The sequence below is a fragment of the Glossina fuscipes genome, unplaced genomic scaffold (genome assembly GCF_014805625.2).
Source record: "Glossina fuscipes isolate IAEA_lab_2018 unplaced genomic scaffold, Yale_Gfus_2 0, whole genome shotgun sequence".
Lineage (NCBI taxonomy): Eukaryota > Metazoa > Arthropoda > Insecta > Diptera > Glossinidae > Glossina > Glossina fuscipes.
The window spans coordinates 1960906-1982121 of NW_023998414.1; the positions used below are offsets into that span (position 1 = coordinate 1960906).

A 21216-nucleotide genomic window follows, 5' to 3' on the forward strand; every position below is an offset into this window, starting at 1 on the left:
AAACTTTTTTTTTTTTTTCTTTGATTCAGTTAAAAAAATAAGGAAACAAAGAGTACTTAAACATTAAATGTCTACAATGATTCACGCTTAAGATCCGATTTTCATTTGCTGTTGATTTTGCATTTGTTGTTGTTTCTTCTCTCTTTCACGTCGTCGCAACTTTTTCCGTCTTCGATCTATGCTCGCTAAATCGCTTTTGATTATGTTGTAAGTTTTACGTAAGTCCTGGATTTGTTTTAGCAAAATGGCTATGCACTGGTCAGGGCTGAGAGAAGGATCTGCGCAAAATAATATTAAAAATTAAAAAACAAGAAAAATTCTTTATTAGCTTTAAACATTTGTTACAATATTTAGGAGATAACGTTAAGGTTTTTCAATGAAAATGATATGATTTCTTCTTCACCTTGTCGTCGTATTATAAATATCAAAATCATTTTCTTTCGTTTCGTGAAACATATTCACTGAGATCAGGAACTTTATCATAGGAAATTATACGTCGCAATAACGTTTGGAAATTATCGATTTGTTCTTATTGAAATAATCTTTCTCATAACGCAACTTCACGTGTCTGATGTGAACTGAATTCACAAGTTATTAAAGAGACACCTTCACATATGTTAGTAAATGTGACCATATTTGCTTCGGTATAGTGAATGGAGTTCGTGAATTTTTTTCTATACATTGATATATATACACATATATATATATATATATTTTAAACAAAACAAAGACAGAAAACAAGCTCGTCATTTTTAAGAACTTTTATATTACATTACCCCAAGAATGGTGGCGGAGAGATTAATTATATATTTTTTTATAAATCAATTATTTACACGACGCGAATTGATAATCCTTAGATTGATTAACGGAAATAAATAAACTGCGCTTTTAATTAATATTTATGCAATTTCAACAATTGTGATGACATGTAGACCCATACGAAAATAGGATTCGATGAAATATATATGCACCGTTTAACACTAGAAGTACCAATAGAAGTACATCATTTTAATCCTTTGTAATTTTTGTTCTTCAAAAAAATATTTATACCGCAAGTAGTGTTCCAAAATTTTTTCGCTAGTTGCACTTAGATGAAAAGACCTTCAAATGACCAAAATCAATTTTTTTTTTTTTTTTTGGTCTACTTTTCCAGATACCGGTGACCTATACCTATTTCTACCAAAGAGGATCATTTTGATTTCCTTTTTTGTGGAGTTGCAAAAATAGCGCTAAGAAGTTGATATTTGGTGCAAACGTTACTCGATGCAAACGCTTCAAAAATGGTTTTAATCTGTCTAAATTCACGAGATAATTGCAGGAAAACATTAACAATTTTTTCATATTTTCGCTTACAGCTTTCGTTACTTTAGTAATATGTCCAAAATTAACAATAAAATTTTAATTTCAATTTACTTTAACGCATATTGAAATGTTTTTCAGCCAAATACTAATAAATTAGAATTAGCGTGCATGTGAATAGATCAGAACGGTTTCTTAATCATCAGTTCTTAAATGAAGTCCTTTATGCAATTTCCTAACGCTAAATCATGTTTATTAACAATGCCACCTTCTCTAAAGCGTAGTTATGAACTCGTATAACTTCCTGTTTTCTCACTGCCAGCTAAATCAATCATTGGCATTTTTACCGCGTGTTCGCTATCAGTTTTAGAATCCGTCACACGAATGTGCACTGGTAAGACGACGTGAGAACGGAAACTTTCAGTGTTAACAACGGTGGGATGCGGCGTTCGATTAGAATTGGCCAGGTTCCATAATTTAAGCAATTACTTGCCATAAATTTTTGGGATCAAAGACAAACAACTCACAGAACGTTGTTGGTAATTCTAGTGTTAAGATATCTCCGATTGTTACAAATGGAATGACATACTTGACATATTTTTATAAATCAATGCTGTACATAAAAATGATGTAATGCTAGTAAAGAAAGCATAAGTTATCCAGTACCGCAATAAAATCAATTTGAAAATTGTTATTATTGCTTTTCAAATGCTTACAAAATACATACCTAATTGCACAAGAAAATTATAAGGACAAGGCCTCGACCCGGATGCACTTTGTTGTTGATGTTGCGGTAAATGTTGTTGTTGCCTTGCTGAGTGTGTGGTACTACTACGCTGAGAAACATTATCTGAATTATCATCACTGTCAGAACCCGCTAGAAAATATAATAATATAATATTATTATTATTATTATTATTATTAATATTATTATTATAAATTTAGCCAGAGAATAAATTTTAAAACTCAAGTCTTAAAGCACTAGCATGTAAGGCTTTCAGTTTTTATTAAAAACTTTACCGCACTTGAGATTTGAACCCACGACAATTGAGTTGCTAGTCGAGACTCTTGCCCACTCGACCACTCAGGCGGATAATAATATAAAAATTTTATATATATGTACATATATGTACATATAATATATATATGAAGTTTTTGTACTTAAAGACCCTCCTAAAGTTCTATGTTTTAATTAGAGAATATTATGTTAAATGCGGTTGTGTCAGTTCGACGCACATAAAGATGTCTTAAACAGCCTGTAATTCATAATTTTCTTTGCACATATATGTAACGGATTTCAGACCAGTATCTTATGAAAATTATAATTTATAGCCGAATTGGCGGTCGGATCATAAATCAGCTAAGGCTATCACTTACGACTATATACGTATGTCAAATTTCTGCTTTCTATCTAAATTTGTAGGCGCGTGAACGTTCGATAAATGACAATTAGTTAACAGACGAGCGGACGAACATTGCTACATGGAGCTAGTCGAGAAAATTACGCTAATAAGAAATTCGTAAATTTTATAAAATCCCTTAGGACTATTTCTGGGTGTCACAGGTGCCAAAGGAAAGACAGTTAAAACGCGCATCTTTTCTTCGATGATGGGTGCATTAGATATTACTTACCAGCGTTCTTTTTAGTATTAGAAGCGAGAGGTCGCCGTCGCTTAGTTTGTTGCTGCTGCTGTTGAGGTTCATTGCCAGGTATGGAAACGGTTTCGCCTTGCTTTCGAGTACGTCTACGCTTACGTGGCGAGACTTCGTTTTCAATATCCATAGATTTTTTTACATCTTCACTACTTTCGTCATCTTGACTTGCGGAGTCGTTCGGTGAGCTGCTAGCTGTAGTAGCATTAACTGTACTCGTAATTTGTGTGCTTGGATTAATATTCGAAAAATCTTTATCATCTGATGTAGTTTCTTGCATTATGCCAGTCGCGGTCCGTTCTTGAGAATCTTCACGTCCGGCTATGACGGAAACAGGACTACCTGGTATCGTCTCCTCACAAAGCAATTGGTTTATGGAGTCGTTGTGATTGTCGGTAATATTCGAGCAGGATTCCAGTGCGGAAGAGGTTGTATGGATATCTTTTATTTGTGCAGCAATAGTAGGTGTAGATGACGTACTAATCGTCGTTATGACACTGAGCTTTTCTTTATCGTATCTTTGTTGCACGTCACTCAAAGGTTTCAAACCATCATCCGGCCTTAATTCTGTGCGAGGATCCAAATAGAAGCCTGAGGTGGAGCTTGGACCACTCATATAACTCACTGTAGGTGAAGAAGCATGAAATAGGCTTTTTGCGGCGCTTTGCAAATGTCCGGAGAAGCCGATTTGTTTCGCCGCTGTACAAATGGAACGTATTGTAGCTGTACTTTCTAAGGACTTCGCTACCGTCATGAATGCAGTGTTTGTTGAATTGCCTTGATTGCCCAACGTTTGTTGAATGATCTGGGTACTGGATTTACTGAAGTTAGTTTGTATGCCTTGTTGCGATGGTTGTGTTGAAATGTGTTGCAAATGCTTCTGGGTTGTCGGCTTCGGTATTTGTAATGCAGCGGCAGCAGCTTGGGCGGCTGCCATTACGGAAGGCACAGCGCTAGAGGCTACTACTACCGAAGCTGGTATATCGGGCAATTCAATGGGCACTCCCGTAGTAGTCGCTGTCAAAGAACTCGTGGTATGCGTGGTACTACTTGCCTTCAAAAGTGTACCAGTCGTTGTGTTGCTTTGTGTGAAATTAACACCACCTATTCCAGAAATTCTTTCACTTCTTGTAGTGCACAACTGTTGCATTCCCGTTGGCATTATAATAGCTGATTTTTGCGTCGCCGGTGATGAAGTTGATGTTAAAATTGCTGATGCTGCTATTGCTTTGCTCGGGGTTTGGTAAGTCATGACTGTTGTTGAACCTGGCAATTTGCTAACCAAACTGGACGGCATCGACGTGGTAATTGTGTTACTACAACCTGTGTTCGTGGTTATTGAACTCGCTCGTCCTTCAGCAGACGTTAGTATTTTAATCGGAGTAGGTGTCGGAATGTCCATTTGCGTATGATTGCTGCTGTTCGTGCTTTCGACAGAAGTGTCTAATTTAACAGGGGTTGTTGACTTACTAGAGTCTGGGCGCATTTCGACTGGGCTCGATTTCTGGTCAGATTGTGCCGGGGCTGATTCTTCAGCAACATCTTCGATTACCAAACGTCTCTCAGAATCGGTGCTATCGTTGCTATCATCTGAATAAGTTTCAGCTGCAGCCGCTGAAAGAGGTGTTGTGGGAGTTACAGGATGACTCGTAACTGGAGTACGTCTTTGTATAGCGCATTCCAATTTTTGTATGGTTTCACTCAGTTGATTTTTGCTTGCTATGGTTTCAAGCAAACCTATTTTCGGTTCAGGAGATGCAAGCGATGGCGATATGCGTTTGCTTGTGAGGAAACTACTTAATGATCCACTTAACAGACTAGTGCTCGGGTTCGATAATTCTGTGTTGATTTTAAGAGGTTCACTTAATAAACTGCTTGTGGAGAGATTTGACGGGCCCGGAACAGCCTCTAGTGGGGATTTTAATGCTGGATTTAGCAAGCCAGATATTACGCCTCCTAAAATTGGGAGCGTTTCTTTTTCCTTAATTTCCAAATCTTTTTCTTTTGAAGCCGCTTCTTGTTTTCTGTTTTCTTCTTCTTCTTTTTTTTGAGAAATCGCCTTTAAAACCTTGTCTGCTATGGAAGGGGTCGGTTTAGTTTCTAACTTCGACGGAGCCAAATCGAAAGCACCAACTGAGGCGGAAAGTAGTATTTTCGCATTTTCCAATTCAAACTTATTATCCCTACCGTTAGCGCTTGCCCCAAACGAAAGTTCAAATATATTACTCAAATCTTTGCGCGTTTCAACGAATGGGCTTCCAGCGATGCTTTTTGCTGTTGTATTACTTGCCGGATTATTCAATTTCGGAGTAGGGTTTACTGCTGACGACGTAGACGGCGCGCTGGCAAGAGATGTCACAAACGCCGTTGTTGATGTAGTTGATGCTGTTGACAGTGACGGTCTAACAGGGGTTGTGTCGTCTGTATTGGGCAATGACGTGGCAGTTAGAGGCGTTTGCATCGCATCAGTTAGTGCTCTGGTCGTTTCTTGCACAGTTTGGGCTAGTTCTTCATTTAAAGCATTAATATTTAGATTAAAATTGGGTGATTTACGTAAAGCATCAAATGCTGTTAATTCTGATTTTTGAGCGATTACGGGATTTAATAACGAGGTAGCATTGGCTGATGGTGTTAGATTAGATGTTGTCGTTTTGATAAGGGTTGGTGCATGCATAGAAGTAGCAATTACGGCAGGTTTGATTTGTCCCGCACTTGGATTTGATTTTACAATTAAAGAAGTTGCCAGAGATCCTGTGCCTGATGATGAGTGGTGCAATAGTTTAGCGTCTGCTACTAAAGGGGAAACACCACACGTATTCTTTTCTTCTAATTTTAAGTGTTTTGTTCTTTCGCTAATGGTTTCCTTCATAGGAGAACCACGTTTTTTGCGGTTAACCAAAGTGGACATCGGATTCGAGCCAAAACTGGTATGATGCTCCGTTTTGGAACATAACTTATTACGTACTAAATTCCCGGAGCTTGAAGAAGCCATACTTGATGTTATTACGGAAGAAGTTGAGGCTCCTACCATTGGGGATTTACGGATTTCAAACTCAAACGGTTCGGGATCTTTGAACTCATATACATCTGGAGAATTAGGTTTATCAACTGGAGGGGAATTGAATTTTTGTTCTTTACCGACGTTGGAATAAGAGGAGGATGAAGTGCTGGAAGAGCAAGATGACACCATTGATGAACTGCCGCTAATATCTAGTTTACTCATATCTGGTAGAGAACGTGAAGTCGACGTTGTAGATGACGATGAAGAATTAGATGAGGATACAGAAGAATTCGAGGAAATTGACGAGGGTGAACAAGCTGTAGGAGGCTCCACTTTGAGTATGTCTTTATGATGAGATGGCTCTACAAATTTCTTCGATGATTGGATATCGGTTTGCATAAGCTTTTTAGTTCCTTCTGCCTTTTTGATATTTTGCACGGTCTCTGGCTTTTTGCCCACTGCTAAGGGCTTTTCAACGATAACTGAAGTGTACTTGCTCACAGTAGAGCCCCCAGTATTTCCAAATCTTGCAGGAGCTATGATACTAACTTTTGCATCGCTGCTTAATACATGTTTCTTGTCCTCCTCCCTTAAGTCAACACATACACTACCACTTTTCAATTCACTTTCGGCTTTGCAAGATGCTATTGCGCTGAATACCTTAGATTCTTCCTTTAAAGGACTTGGTTTTGTCTTTAAACTTTCCTGTCGTTTTTCGTTTTCTCTGTCCTTAATAATTTTTTCCACAATTCTTGAACTGCTTAAAGGGCCTGTAGGTTTGTTTATCACAGCTACTGTGGGTGTAGTAACTGGCTTATCTTGTGTGCGTTGTTTGTCCGCATTTATTATTTGCTGGAATTTTTTTGTCATATTTTCCAATTGTGTAGTCTTGTCTGAAGATTGCGAATCATCATCGTTAAAAGAATCGGTTTCAGAAGAAATTTCTGTCGAAGATCTTTTATTGATTTCAATCTTCCGTTCCAGCTTTATGTCGTCTTTAAACGTGGTAGCGGTATTGACAATTCCCGGAGCCAACAATGTTTTAAAATCATAATCGGTTTTTTCATTTTTTGTTTTTATTACTGAAGAATCTTTATTTTCCCCTTTCACATCAGTTGCACTAATATCCGGATCAGAGCAAGTTTTTAAATTTTGAAATCCTTTTAATTCAGAACGTATCTGATTAAGATCGTAATCTCGTCCCTTGCGTGGAACATTTCTGCCGGTGGTAGATACATCACCGTCATCTTCATTATCGTCCGTATCTGATTGGCTATTGGGAGCCGAGATAGATGCTTTAGACTTGCCTGGAGATTTAAGTGTACCTGTATTTTTTCCACTACGTGCAGTTCTACGTACAGGCTCATCCGAGTCCGACTCAGAGTCTTCGGTAGGAACGGACACATCGGATACATTGGTGGAAACTCTTCGTGACGTATTCGGTAGCTGCCTTTGGGGACGTTTCTTAAGAGCAGAAGTAGCAGGTGACTTTGTACGACTCGAATTAGAAGCTACAGAGGACGGTGTAGTAGACCGTGGTGGCATGGAGTCGCTACGTCCGCGACCTCTCTTAGTAGCCCCCCCACTAGCCTTCACTGTTGAAGATGTTGTGTTATTGGTAGGACCGCTACCGCTAATAACGCTCGTGGATGACGATATTAAAGAACTCGCTGCAGGAGGTTTCGGGGGATTCTCTTTGGATTTTTCATTGCTTACACCTGTATTAGCCGCACGGCCTTTTTGCTTGAAGCACTTAGTAAGATTTTCAGCAATCCGCTCTCTGGGTACCCATTCATCGTAACGATTATTCCAGCCCGTATAATGCACCAAATACATAGGTGTTCCGCGTTGTACTGCAATCTCAATAACCTTGGCCTCGTATGTCACTTTCTTTTCATGATAATAAACTTTCAGTTTGTCGCCAGTTTCTACAATAAAATCCCCGGTATCAATTTTCTCAACTATTACTTCATCTTTTTTTCGTTTTCCACGCTTCTCATCACTTTGCGACGACTGTTTACGTTGATGTTTTTCTTTTTTGACTGAGACACCTGCACCTAAAAACGAGCAAGATAAGTGGTTAGAACATTCATCTACATATCAAAATTTTCGCTTAACTTATTTGATTTATGCAAATTATTTACCCTTCAAAATTTCTCATTATTTCAGTTCAAATATTTTTTTAAATTCAAAAATTGTATCAAAAGACATAAAATGAATGAGCATAAAAGTCGACAAAGAATATCCTGGAGATAAAAAATTTGTAAATGAATGTAAAAAATGCGAATGGCAAAAGGACTGGTGCAATTAGGGCAGTTCCAGGCAGGCCAACCAGAGAATACATTTTCCGGATGGTATCACCCCTAATCTATTTCCGAATTGCTCCTTCGCTTGGATTAAATATTTGAATGTTAAACTACTACAGGAATTTATCGGGAGCGACTACTTATTTGTCCGTCCTTTTGAAACCTACGCTATGAAGAAGTTCGAATGCTACTCGCATTTGTGTAGAATAACTATTATGTGTGGCTTGCGACTTTTTTGTTCGTGACAAGTGAGAGTTCGGGGGCTTGCGTTTCCAGGAGTTTTGTCAACTTTTTTTTTTGTTGCCACCATAGAAAGATGGGCGTCCTCTCGTTTGGAATATCAAAACACATGCATAGTTAGCTCATTCGCAAAAGATTCTGATGCGACGCAATCCTATTTCCAATTCTTTCATCAGAAAAATTTTGCGCAACATTATTTAGTAGCTAATTTGTATGAATAGAAAAAAGTTTAAAAAAAACCAGAGAATTATATTTGGCTATGAGCGAGTCTTTTATACATGTTATCTTAATATTAAAATAGAATATTGAAATTTTTAAAGTTCTAGCTTATGGATAGTCATGAGAAATATCCATATTTTTTGCTTTTAAAAAGATAAGCATTCTTAGTTTGACTTGGACTGTAGATGTGCCCTTTGATCAATGCTGTGAGAGAACTTTCAATGTTTCTGCCGATTTTGAAGCCGCTAGCCTCGTTTTTATGATCCGTTGAATGTTTACCCCAGATATTATATAGACATATGGACGGATATGCTTAAATCGATTTAGAATTTGAAGCTACAAAAGGTGAGTCCGTCTTAAGTCCTTCTGCGTATTGCATATGATCGCGAAAGGCTTTTTTTATACGAAAATCTCTTTAATACTCGCCGTTTGATTGACTTTGACTCGCGCCCAAAAAAGTGGTGTAGAGTGTTAAAAATCAATCTTAGTCATTCTTAGGTAAGGATTCTGTTAAAGTTTTCTTCAGCTGACATCATTCGTACATGAGATCGTATCTATATTATCTTATTTATTGAAGAGGCTGTTGGAAGAACATAAGCTAACAGACAAATTCTTCCTACGAAGATTCCAAGATTATGACGAAGCAAATATAATTTGTTTTCATTTTATCATTTCCATCGGTTCACATTTTTATCAGTTTTATAAACTACATTTCGGCGGAGATGCGTTAAAGTTAGAAGGTGTTACAATCTGAGATCAACATTTTAGTACATCGATCGTTTCAGAGTTATTTTCCGAATCGACCTAAGGTTGCCTGTCTGTTTGATGTTTGTCCACGTACTCCTGTGCGCAACTTACGGTTCTTTCGCATACACACGTCCTCTGGATAATCTCTGTTAAAAACGAATTACATCGATTCATATGTTCAACCATACCCCCCATCCCAATTTAAGTCATACCAATCGTCGTTTGGCCATTGTTCAATTAAAGGATTATCATGAATAGTGTGCTTATACATATATACAAATAAAGTATCATTTTTGTTGGATTATTACGAAAATTAATGAATAACAACACATTAGGTGAAATAGTGTAGGGTATTTAATTGATTGATCTTGTCCGATAATAACGATTTACTTATTTTAATACATAAACGTATGCTATATAATAATAACTTCATTCTTTTATTCTTTCATCCATCCTGAAAAATTGAGCGAAAAATGCTTAGTTGCTAAAGTGATACGTAACCCTTGCAGCAAAAGGATTATTATAATGAACAGATGATTCGCGAACACAGAAGATCTCCATATGAATTCTATTGCTTGATCAAAAAATTTTATCCAAATTATGAAAAATGTCAGAAATTCAACTAAACGGCTGGATGAAGAAACGGGAAACAAATCAGAATTCCGAAGCTAATGTTTTAACCCTAGAAAGACTGAAACTTAGTATATACCTATAATGCCCAAAGGCATTAAAATGATTGCTAGCTAATGTGTAAAATAATTTATTTCAAATTAATTTCAATCAAGTTATACAATACGTTATTAGTAAATATTAAATAATAGAGAAAACAAGGAAAATGTGCCTTATGTGTTATGACATACATTATAGACTAAAGTTCAACATTTTTCACAAACATACTTTTTGCGTTTTTCACAAATATTACTCGTTTTGTTATCGCGGCGAACTCATACTTGACCAATTCTGCGTTTGAACGGTTAGTTATATTCAAATATACTTAGCAAAGACACAAACGAATGAATGTTTACAGAGATACATTAAGCCGTTAATAGAATTCTGTTAAACCAACTTGTTGAAGGATTTTAATCAAAATGTTGTTAAAATAGAACTTTTGAAAAATTTTTCCAAAAATTTTATAAACAAAACACATCTTTATGTTGTTTAATTAAAACGTGATATGAAAAAGTTTTTGTATTATGCCGGAGGTTAAAGAATTGAAAGTTTGTTTAGCTACTGTGGCTAAGCCATGCTCTGCGAAAAAATGGAACTAGTCCGGCGTTAATCCTCTATTAATAGCGCTAACAGATATGCGCAGGTAATATTCAGTTTTGTTAGGAAAATTTTTTTATGGGACTTTGATAATTGCCATACTTAACTTAATGTAGGCTAATATATAAGCAATATTTGAAAGGCCGCTGTGGGCAAACTATGCCCTGTGAAAATATGAAGCTAGTCCAGCGTTAATCCTCTATTAATAGCCCTAACAAAGACGTGCAGGTTATATATTGAGTTTCGCTTGGATTATATAAAGAAAAATCGTAGCAATTAGAGTAATAAAGAAAAAACCGGTTACTATCCTCAACTGACTTTTGCCTAAATATAGCTCTCTTACCGGTCTAACTCAAAAAAAAAAAAAAAAAAAAAAAAAATGGCTGCAAACCGTGCTAATATGGCTCTCTTTTTTCCGTTTAACATAATTTTCAATCAGTAGAATCGTCCGCATATAGATATTTTTATTCACAAACATGCGCAATTAGATCTCAGTTTGTTAATCAAAAAACTCTGCACTTAAATATAAAAATGTTAAATATTGTGATATAAATGATACATCAGTTTTAAATTGATAACCATATAAATAAATTGGTTCTATTTTTTGATAACATGCAACGCTATTTAAAATATACTCATTACGAAGTATAGTTATAGAAATGTGCATGAGCATTATAGAGGGTCTTTTGCTATTTATAGGCTAACTTATGGATGCCCTCGCGGTAGAAACTTGCCGGTTTGAAGGCAAAATGGCCATCGACCTATGTTTGAACATCTTCAACTTTTGCGCACAGTTGATCTGCTAAATATGACTGCATCGATCTGAATAAGTTTTAATCAGAAAGAACTAAGTCTGGAGAATATGTGAAGTGCAATAAAACTACCAAGCCTAAGCTGAAAATTATTTCTTTGGTTGTTTTTGTTAGAGACGGACGAATGTACGCAAATTTTACAGTCTCCACGGCAACGCATTTTTTGCCCAAAATCTCGCGAACCACTTTCTGACTGTTTCGCAGCTTACTGCGTCTTTTCACTCCAAATCAACTCGAGCTGCATTTTTTTCAAGTTCAATCCAATTAAACACAGACAAAATGCAATACCATAAATGTCATTCGTTTTTTTATACTTTCATATGCGCTGATCGACAGCTTGTAAATAAGCGAAACTTGCATTGCTCAAACTTCAATTTCTAAGTTACCTATACCTGCAATACAAAAAGGATTGAACGCGTCAGTTACGTTTTAGGCAGCAACCAACTTCAGTTGCACAAATCTATTTGTACACCTAATGATATAATGAATAGCGACTTACAAGTCATTAATAGCCTCTCTTTTACTCCCATTTCTTCCGTATTTATGCTTCAGATTAAAGAGAATTAATGAGATTAGCTTTAGCTTGTGTAGTATTCTCTGTATTGATAGTGTAAGCAGAGACAACTAAATGATAAGATGGTCCAATATTTCATTTAAAATTCAAACTAGGAGATTATTTCCATTACCAATATGAATAGTAACGCTGTTAATTATCAACAATTTGACTGCTTGCTTTTTCACTTTCATTCTTTATCAGTATTGTACAAATTCCAGAACATTCTAATTTATCGTAAAATATTCTAGAACTTTCTAGAATATATTATAATATGAATATATACATATAATAGCTAAGTAAATTAGATAAAGATAAATTATTCCTTAAATATAATCCTTTTCAATAACAAATTTCTTTATGTTCCTGGATATGGAAATTTTCATTAAAATGTTTTTGGACCGTTTGGCGACGAGCATAATATTTAGAATTTTTCAATGTGAAATAAATGATGAAAAGAAACCAAATAACATTTGCTACGTATGTACGGGCATTTCATAGCCCGTATTCAGTTAAAAACATACAATTGTATGTGTTTCTGCAAACGTTTAAAAGAATGTCAAGTCACATCAAGAAATTATTAACAAAATCTTTGCCCATGCAAACAATGACAATGAAAGAATAAACATGCAAATGAGTGCTAATTAGCAGCGCTAGTACTGTTATTGAGAGCGAAAAGTTAAAAAATCCGTAATAGTCTCCCAGTTTGAAATTTTGCACAAAATATTGGACCATCTTCTTCGTTTAGTTGTTTCCATCTTTGTCTATTATATATATAAAAAACTCTTCATGTATTGCAATTTATACTTTACCTACCAGCCCTCTGCGTAACTTTTTACTCACAGTTTATTTAGTCGTTCAATAACTGCAAATTCTGACGTTTGCAATCAATAAACTAATGCAATAAAATTAGAAATTGAACAACGAATTAGAATTTTTGTAAAATTATTTCCCTACAAACGTAAATTGTGGATTTTCCGCTTTTTAAGGTAATTGAAACGCAGATTTACTAAATAAAACGGTCAATAAATGGTTATACCGTAAATAATGCATTACCGGTTTGCTTTAAAAACGTGCACACAGGGATGTTTACATAGTACTGAAACGAAGAGTATTTTTCCAATTAATAACAAAACATATACAATAAAAGTCGTCCTAAACAGTTTATATCAAACAATGGGGAGGTATTAATATTAAGTATAAGTAAGATTTATTAATGATATCAGTTGAATTTATAATTTAGCCGCTTTTGCCGACGCATTAACCCAAGTGAAGATACTATTGAAGATAGCGAATAGTCAATCAAACAAAATTAAAAAAATAAATTTGATGTTTGCTTTGTCGTCAAGTGTCGATGGGAAATTAATAAATGAAAATATTCTTTACACAAAATAATTCAAAAGAATGTGCCGATCATGGTATTGTCATTTTCCGCCAATAATGTCGTTACGATAGCGTAAATCATTCCTTTTCAGAAATCTATAAGACAATTGCAATTATAAATCACCATTCTAAAGATTGACACCATATTAAGTAATCTATATATATATATATATATGTATATATAAAACCTTGTTGCACAAAACTACCGCATGACAGTACGCGTCATAAGTTATTCGTTTTATAAATTTCAAACCAATATCTCTCAAGCTATTGGTGAAAATAATTTTCTTTTAACTTTATCATTTAGCGCATAACAACTGGGAAATTTTTTAGATTTTTTGGAATGCATTGATTAGAGGATCGATTTTCAATTTTAACATCTTCATCGATCAGTTGCAATAAAAATTGTCAACGGCGGTTGCTACTGAGAATGACTGATGAAGTTAAGCCGATCAGATCAATAAAGGAAAATCAAGCCTATTGCAAGGATAATAATTTAAAATGTATCAATACATTTAACTGCTGTAACATTTATCCATCACCGAATAATATAAGCCTTTCCTAATCTAATCTAAAGACGATAACATGTACTATAAGTAGAGTATTACTTACCATTATCAGGATAGTTAGATTGGAATGTTCTACACAAATTGTTACAGCCATAAAGTGCTGAAGAGTTAACAGATAAACGGTCACGTAATTTATGATCCACTATAGGCATAACGACAAAGGCTATATCTACATTTGATGTAATATGCAGCAAAGTGAGCAGCATTACGGAGACGTCTCAACCTAGAAGGCCTTTGTGTGTTTGTGGTATAGCAATATTTATATTGAACCTTTTGTAGTGACTATTTCTTCAGAAAACCATTATTGATACAAAGTCAAAAGGAGTATGAACAACAAATATATTGTTTTCTCTTATGACTCGGTCACAAAGCTAGATTAAAACACTAATTTTCCCAGTTGCTGAAGCACGGGAAACTCAAACTAGAACTACAGATATGTGCTAAACACCTCAGACTCAATGCTCATATTTGGTTAACTACGGAAAAACACTGAATGTATTCATCAATGTATATGATGTTCAGAAAGACGGATAGAAGTTTTGATACCAGGGGGGATTTAGTGAAGATATACATATATTAATAGATTCGTTTTTATTGCAATTTTTACGTTTTGTAGACGTTTTCGATAGCAAACGGCAAATTACTCCACGTATTTTCTTTAATACCCTTATAAGTTTTATAATCTTATAAAACGTTCGATTATCTTTTAACAAGACATAGACAAAGAGCTTGAGCATTCGAAAACATAACGTGGCCCTTTGTTTACGTAAGTTATAATAATAAAAACAATTTTATTTTGGTTACACTTTCCTTTTTTTAAAGCATCACTTGATTTGTTTACTCAATACAGTCGATAACAAGCAAAAAGATTATATTTCTCATCGTAGAGAAAATCTTCGCCACTCGTCGTTACAAATCAATGCATAAAAATTCAAAAACATTTTATTAATTATGGACGAGGCAAACGGCTGAATGCTCCTGAGCAGCATGTATTTGTATCAAATTTTAAATCTATATGCTTTCTATCTTTCATATGAAATGAATTAATTAATTACTGTCAGAATTGTGGGCTGATCGCATCAGGTTTTTTATGTGGTGTGGCTAAACATTTTTACAGAGATTTATATTGATATTTGCTGTTGGCTTTTGAATCATGTGCACAATAATGTATAGACTGAATTAAGCCTGTCTCCATCTTTTCACAAACGAGCCTAAATCAACTTAGAATACTAGGCCAATGAAGTCTGTGTGTGTCATGGTTCCGCGTATTCAAAATATTATAGATCGTTAGTAGATAATATCCTTTGCAAATATTTTTAAAATAGTATTATTAAATACTTGATGAAAATGATGTTAAAGTAACAGATTATTCAATCACGCTTTTTAATAGAATCCTCTCATATCAGTTCGTACTTGCTTTTCACCATAGCGAATTAAATGAAATTTAAAATATGTTTAATAATAACAAGTCAGAAAATTATATATCGATGCGTGTTTTAATATTGAGCACTTTTACCTTTAGAAAACTAAAAATTAAATTAAATGCCTGCACCGCATACTATTGGATACACACGGCCGGTTTTTGTCCATTTTCTCGTAGGCACAATAGGATTACGCAAGAATGTGAACAGCGTTAGTCTTCTATCTGAGCAAAACACATAAATTAGTGATTGCGAAAACAAAAGTGTTTTTAGTTTATATCGCGCTGTAGGTGTGTCCTTTAATCGATTTGGCCCATTTTCAATATCAACCTGGACAAAAGAATTTCGCTAAATTTAAAACTGATATCTTTATTTTGGCGACGAAGGGAATATTTTCCATGGACATGTACATAGATGGACATGCCTATGGCGATTCAGAATTTAATAATTCATCTTCTTTCAAATATCAAATAGTTTGACAAAAATCAAAATATCTTCCACGTCTCGGTTGTAAGGCAAGAATAAAATTATTGATTCTCCTTGCATAATGTATCTTGAGACTTGTCGCAATCTTCAAATACTATTATAGCCGTTAAACCAAAATTTAATTGCACATAAGTATGGATAAGATAAATATCGCGTAAATTTTAAACTCTTAAAGGCTTAATGATCGTTTCTTTCGCTGCATTAGTCAACATCTAGCCATCGCTCGCGAAAAGCTTTTATAAATTAGATCTAATGTGAATTCTTTTTTTTTTTTGTTATATCAATGTCATATTTTTTTTCCTAAGTCAGACGCCATGCTATTATGATAACGCACGATAAAAGTTCCATTCTCAAATCGTTCGATATTTGCATAAATAAGACTTAATAAAGCCACTCGCGCAGCTATACGTTACTCTATAAGAAATGTTTGAAATGTTTTATGTTTAACAATTCGGGTAAAATTTCGAAAATTAAAATGGACCGACAATTTAAGATAAAATATGATTTTCATCATACTTGTCATAGTGTTGTTTAACAAATCAGTGCGCGACGATATACTTCTTTGTTGTTGTCTAATACTTTTATCTTGAATTTATGTTTCGTTTCTTATATTACACAGGTGATGGTGTCATTAGTTCGAGCAGCTCTTAGGTTAAATTGTGTCTCATCGACTACTTTAAAAAATGCTTTTAACTGTTCGACAAAATTTAATCATTTGGATGACGTGTACAGATGGCGGCAAAAGTCAAACCAACAACACAGACTGGCAACGGGCATTGCCTCAGCTCGAAAGTCTAGATCTGAGAAAAAGTCAAAAACCTATCTATTAATTACGATCGCTGGCGTAACAATCGGTTACATGATATTTCTTAATCCTAGCGGAGTTGAAGGCAAAGCAAAACAAGAAATAACAACTGTACCTCAACCTGTAACGCTCAATACGGCACAGGATGATGAAGAAACATATAGGAAATGGCACGCAACAGAGCGTACAGATTTGCCCACCTATAAAATAGACGATGTGCATGAGCACAACAGCTTAGAGAACAAAGTTTGGGTAACTTACGGTATTGGAGTGTACGACATAACCGATTTCATACCAAAACATCCGGGCAGTGACAAGATAATGCTGGGAGCCGGGAATGCTATAGATCCATTTTGGGCAATATATCAGCAACATAATACTAAAGAAATTTTAACGTTGCTAGAACAATTTCGTATTGGTAATATTCGATTAGAAGATAATGTGGGAACAAATGACATGGATTCTACATGGGCACACGAGCCAAAACGTCATCCTATACTTAAACCAACGTCAGAAAGACCTTTCAATGCCGAACCACCAATAACCTTATTAGCTAACAGTTTTTATACACCGAATGATTTTTTTTACGTAAGAAATCATTTGCCCGTCCCCGTTATCGAAGCGGAATCGTACGAGTTAGAGATTGAAATAGAAACTCCTAAAGCTCAAACTAGTGAAACCAGCAAAGTTTTGACCTTAGCTGACATTAAGTCATTGCCTAAGCATTCGGTAACAGCAGCAATTATGTGCGGAGGAAATCGCCGTTCCGAAATGACTGAAGTGAAAGCTGTGAAAGGTTAGTCACATTAGAAATTAACCACTCAAGAATGTCTGTATGAAAATATTTTTGAAATCTTTTGCAATTCAGGCCTTTCTTGGAATGCTGGAGCAGTCGGCAATGCTAGCTGGTCCGGAGCTCGTTTAAGGGATCTCTTAATCGCAATGGGTGTTAAATCAAATGAATCTTTACACGTTGTATTTGAAGGGGCGGATCTTGATCCAACTGCAAGTCCTTATGGAGCATCTATTCCCCTTTCGAAAGCTATAGATGAGAGAGGTGACGTCATATTAGCTTATGAAATGAATGGTAAGCCTTTAAGTCGTGATCACGGATTTCCCATACGAGTGATAGTACCTGGAACTGTCGGCGCTCGAAATGTTAAATGGCTTACCCGAGTGACAGTAACAGATGAGGAATCGAGCTCACATTGGCAGCAAAATGACTATAAGGGCTTTAGTCCTAGCACGGACTGGGACACTGTAGACTTTACAAAATCGCCAGCCATTCAAGCTATGCCTGTTACATCAGCCATCTGTTCACCTAATGTAGGTGAAAAAGTCAAAATATCACCAGAAGGCTTTATAACTGCACGAGGTTATGCGTGGTCTGGCGGTGGTCGTCGAATCGTTCGCGTTGACATAACTGCTAATAAAGGTGAAACCTGGTATGTAGCAGATTTGGAACAAGAGGATCTGCCTGATGGCCGTCACTATGGTTGGTCTCTATGGACTGTGCATATTCCTGTAGATAAAAGCCTTAGGGGTCAAGAAATAGAAATTTGGTCAAAAGCAGTAGACTCTGCTTATAATGTTCAACCGGAATCATTTCATAATATTTGGAATTTAAGAGGTGTTTTATCGAACGCTTACCACCGCGTTAAAGTGACACTTTCTTAAATTACGGAAACGAGACACTATTATTAATAAGTATCGAACGCTATAATTTAATTTAACCTAACGGAACTGACAATTAATAAAATTACTATCTCCTATTTAAGCAAAAGCGAACATTGTTGCGAAGTGAATGCTTCCTTCTGAGAAGAATATTTTACTCCTGATAGCGAAACCTGTATAAAATTAAACCTTAGTAGAACTTGCTTTTCCTAAACCGTGCCAGTAAAAATTGCGGCAATAATAATAATATGTGCAATACATACTTGTTGGTGAAGAGTCTCTTGTAACTTGACCAGAAGATTCTTTTGAACCACCACTCTCCTTATCCTTTTCCTTGGATTCATCTTTCTCTTTACCAACTCCGGTTCCTTTCATTTTTGAAAGCGGTATATCGCCGTCATCCTTTAAAGATGCTTTCTCCTCATATTTTTCAATAATACTTTTGACTTTGCCTGTAGTTATGTTGGAGCTGCTTAAAGAGGTTTTCCGCTTGTTCTTGCTCGCGTCCTGACTTGATTCACTTGTGTTTTCTGATTCCTCTGAAGGCGCAGCAGCTACAGTCGATGTAATGTTAGCAGTAGTTGCAGAATTCGTAATTATAGATACATTAGCAGCCAATTTGCTAGTAGAAGCACTTGTTTCTTTATTAGTATCAGCTGGTTTGGGGGAAGCCACCGAATTCGCTCTTACTAAGCTTCGACCTTTGCTGCGGTTAGAGTTACGTGGAGACATAAGCATTGAACAACCCAATTTTCGATGGAATTCGCCATATGGTTGAAGAAACTTTTTAAATGCTTGCTTAACCAAATTCGTTATGCTTATTGTAACAGATGTAAAGCCCAAACGGATTGCTATTGACTTCCACTGATTTTGAGCTGTTACTCGATTATACCCGCCACGTTTTTGTACAGCTCGAAATAGACGATACAGATCAACGTCACGATTTTGTATAGAAGGTACCTTGTTTAAAGGAGTTCCTCGGTCATCCATATACTTATAAAGTTGGGCCACAAACCTATCTTTTTCTTCTCGCGGTTCGTCGTCAGATGAATCAAAGTCAATCTCATCTTCGTTTTCGCTCGACGAATTGCTAAGACCAAACAACGAATCGCGATCCCAATGAGGTGGTAAAATGTCGTTGTCCATATACTCAAGGGCAGCTTGCACCGCCGGTCCATCCTGTTTTGTGGCAGCTTCTCGAGTAAATTCGGTGGCTTCTTTCTTTGGCACTGTGTAGTAGCGACCGTCCTTAAAAGAACGCACTAGATATTCGTCTTTAACGCGGATACGCACTGTAGCCTAAATTGAAAATGAAATCTTACTAAATGGACACTTCTATTATCTAAATTCAAATTACTTGCGCTGTAGGTGCAACTACTAATGCCGGGAACCATTTTTCTTTATCCTTTTTCTTTGACTCTGTTTCCACACATACTACTTTACCAATATGCTCCTCTTTTTCGTTAACAACTTCCTTGGCATCGCTTTCGTCATCATCATCGGAACTTTCATCGTTCATATGGCCACGTCTTCGTCCACGACGACCTCCTACTACAGGATTTCCGAAATGTTCAGGATGCGTAAGCGGAAGTTGATCTAATGTCTCACTTTCATTAAAGTGACGGCCACTTTTTAAGCACAAAGCTGTCCGGCGCAAAGTAGTAATATCACCGTCGTCAAACACTACTGTATATTGCGAGCAATCTTGTATTTTGGTAATGGTAGCTTCAACATAATCCTTTCGCTCAGGATGTCGTACTTCTACTACAGCCCCAACTCTTAACTGACCGGGTCCCGTTTTTATATCGTCATCTGAGACAATTCCAGAGCCGAGGCCTTGTTTATAAGCAACTTTTACTTTAATATTGCGCACTACTTTGCTAACCTTGGCTTCGCAAAATGCACCTTTATATTTGGCACTGACCTCCGTGCCAACGAGTAGATAAGGTGGATCGTCGACTTGCTAAAAATACAAAATATATATTATTTGCAGCTACTTCGAAACCTTGTTAAATTGTGGGTCTAGTTAATTTTCTTTTTACTTTTTCTCTTGAGGGCAACATGTGTAATTCCTGCGCAAATAGACATACACACACACATAGAGATGCTGTTAGGCAATAATTAAGCGATTCACTTTAACTTACCTGCATTTTCTGAAGAAAATAACGTTCAAAACTTAAATTATCGCTTACAAACGCCACTTTTGCAAAAATTCTTTAAACATTTCTCCAAAATATAAATGTATTTTTTCTGGTGAAATCCAATTAGATTGCTCTTGCAGCGCTATGTCTTGATTATTGTTTAATTACATCGCCTTCTTTGAAGGAACAGATCTCCAAGTATTTTTCGTTTCTTCCACTTTGCGAACAATTCTGGTTTTAAACCAACTAAGGAAGCCTTCGTCCCGAAAAATATTTGCTTTTTGGCGGACGTAAAAATTTTTCACTTTATTACGTTTTTGTACTTCCACTTGACATTTGTTTGCCTCAGTGTGCCAACATTCAACTGAGTTTTATTATTAGAGTCAGGGCTGCCAAGCTTTTTTTATTTTTCCATAGCTTTAAAACAAATTCTCCAGCCTTCACGAATCTAAAATTCTCAATTCGCATTGAAACCTGTTTAGTTAACCCTTTGGGGGCTGACGCAATGAATCGTCATATTCGTTTTTGGATGGAATGTGCAAACAAAAACATATGGGTTTAGAACCAAAATTAAAAAAATTAACGTAAACATAACGACTAATTTTGTTAATCTTCATAATCAGCTTAAATTTTATAACACG

At 35.9% G+C, this 21216-nt stretch overlaps 2 protein-coding genes across 2 annotated transcripts; one reads left to right on the forward strand and one right to left on the reverse strand.

Moving 5' to 3' along the window:
* Window positions 1-10: 10 nt before the first annotated feature.
* Window positions 11-20879, reverse strand: LOC119632142 (AT-rich interactive domain-containing protein 4B). The gene is made up of 6 exons (XM_038024923.1): window positions 20579-20879; window positions 19792-20397; window positions 18698-19733; window positions 2932-8010; window positions 2027-2176; window positions 11-278 (listed from the first exon to the last, which is right to left on the reverse strand). Exons 1-6 carry the CDS (start codon window positions 20582-20584, stop codon window positions 88-90), a joined length of 7068 nt encoding a protein of 2355 aa, XP_037880851.1. The 5' UTR covers window positions 20585-20879; the 3' UTR covers window positions 11-87.
* On the forward strand, window positions 13236-18437 carry LOC119632151 (sulfite oxidase, mitochondrial). The gene is made up of 3 exons (XM_038024933.1): window positions 13236-13280; window positions 16575-17556; window positions 17629-18437. The coding sequence occupies exons 2-3, from the start codon at window positions 16578-16580 to the stop codon at window positions 18435-18437; spliced, it is 1788 nt and encodes a 595-aa protein (XP_037880861.1). The 5' UTR covers window positions 13236-13280; window positions 16575-16577.
* Window positions 20880-21216: the final 337 nt, after the last annotated feature.

Bases quoted from the DNA above. Each gene is read 5' to 3' on its own strand.
- LOC119632151 (XM_038024933.1), top strand. From the start codon at position 16,578: ATGGTGTCATTAGTTCGAGCAGCTCTTAGGTTAAATTGTGTCTCATCG. The intron at 17,557-17,628 runs GTTAGTCACATT...TTTGCAATTCAG, and splicing joins TGAAGTGAAAGCTGTGAAAG to GCCTTTCTTGGAATGCTGGA.
- LOC119632142 (XM_038024923.1), bottom strand. The intron at 19,734-19,791 runs GTAATTTGAATT...TTTTCAATTTAG, and splicing joins TAGTTGCACCTACAGCGCAA to GCTACAGTGCGTATCCGCGT. The intron at 2,177-2,931 runs GTAAGTAATATC...TATATTTTCTAG, and splicing joins TAATACTAAAAAGAACGCTG to CGGGTTCTGACAGTGATGAT.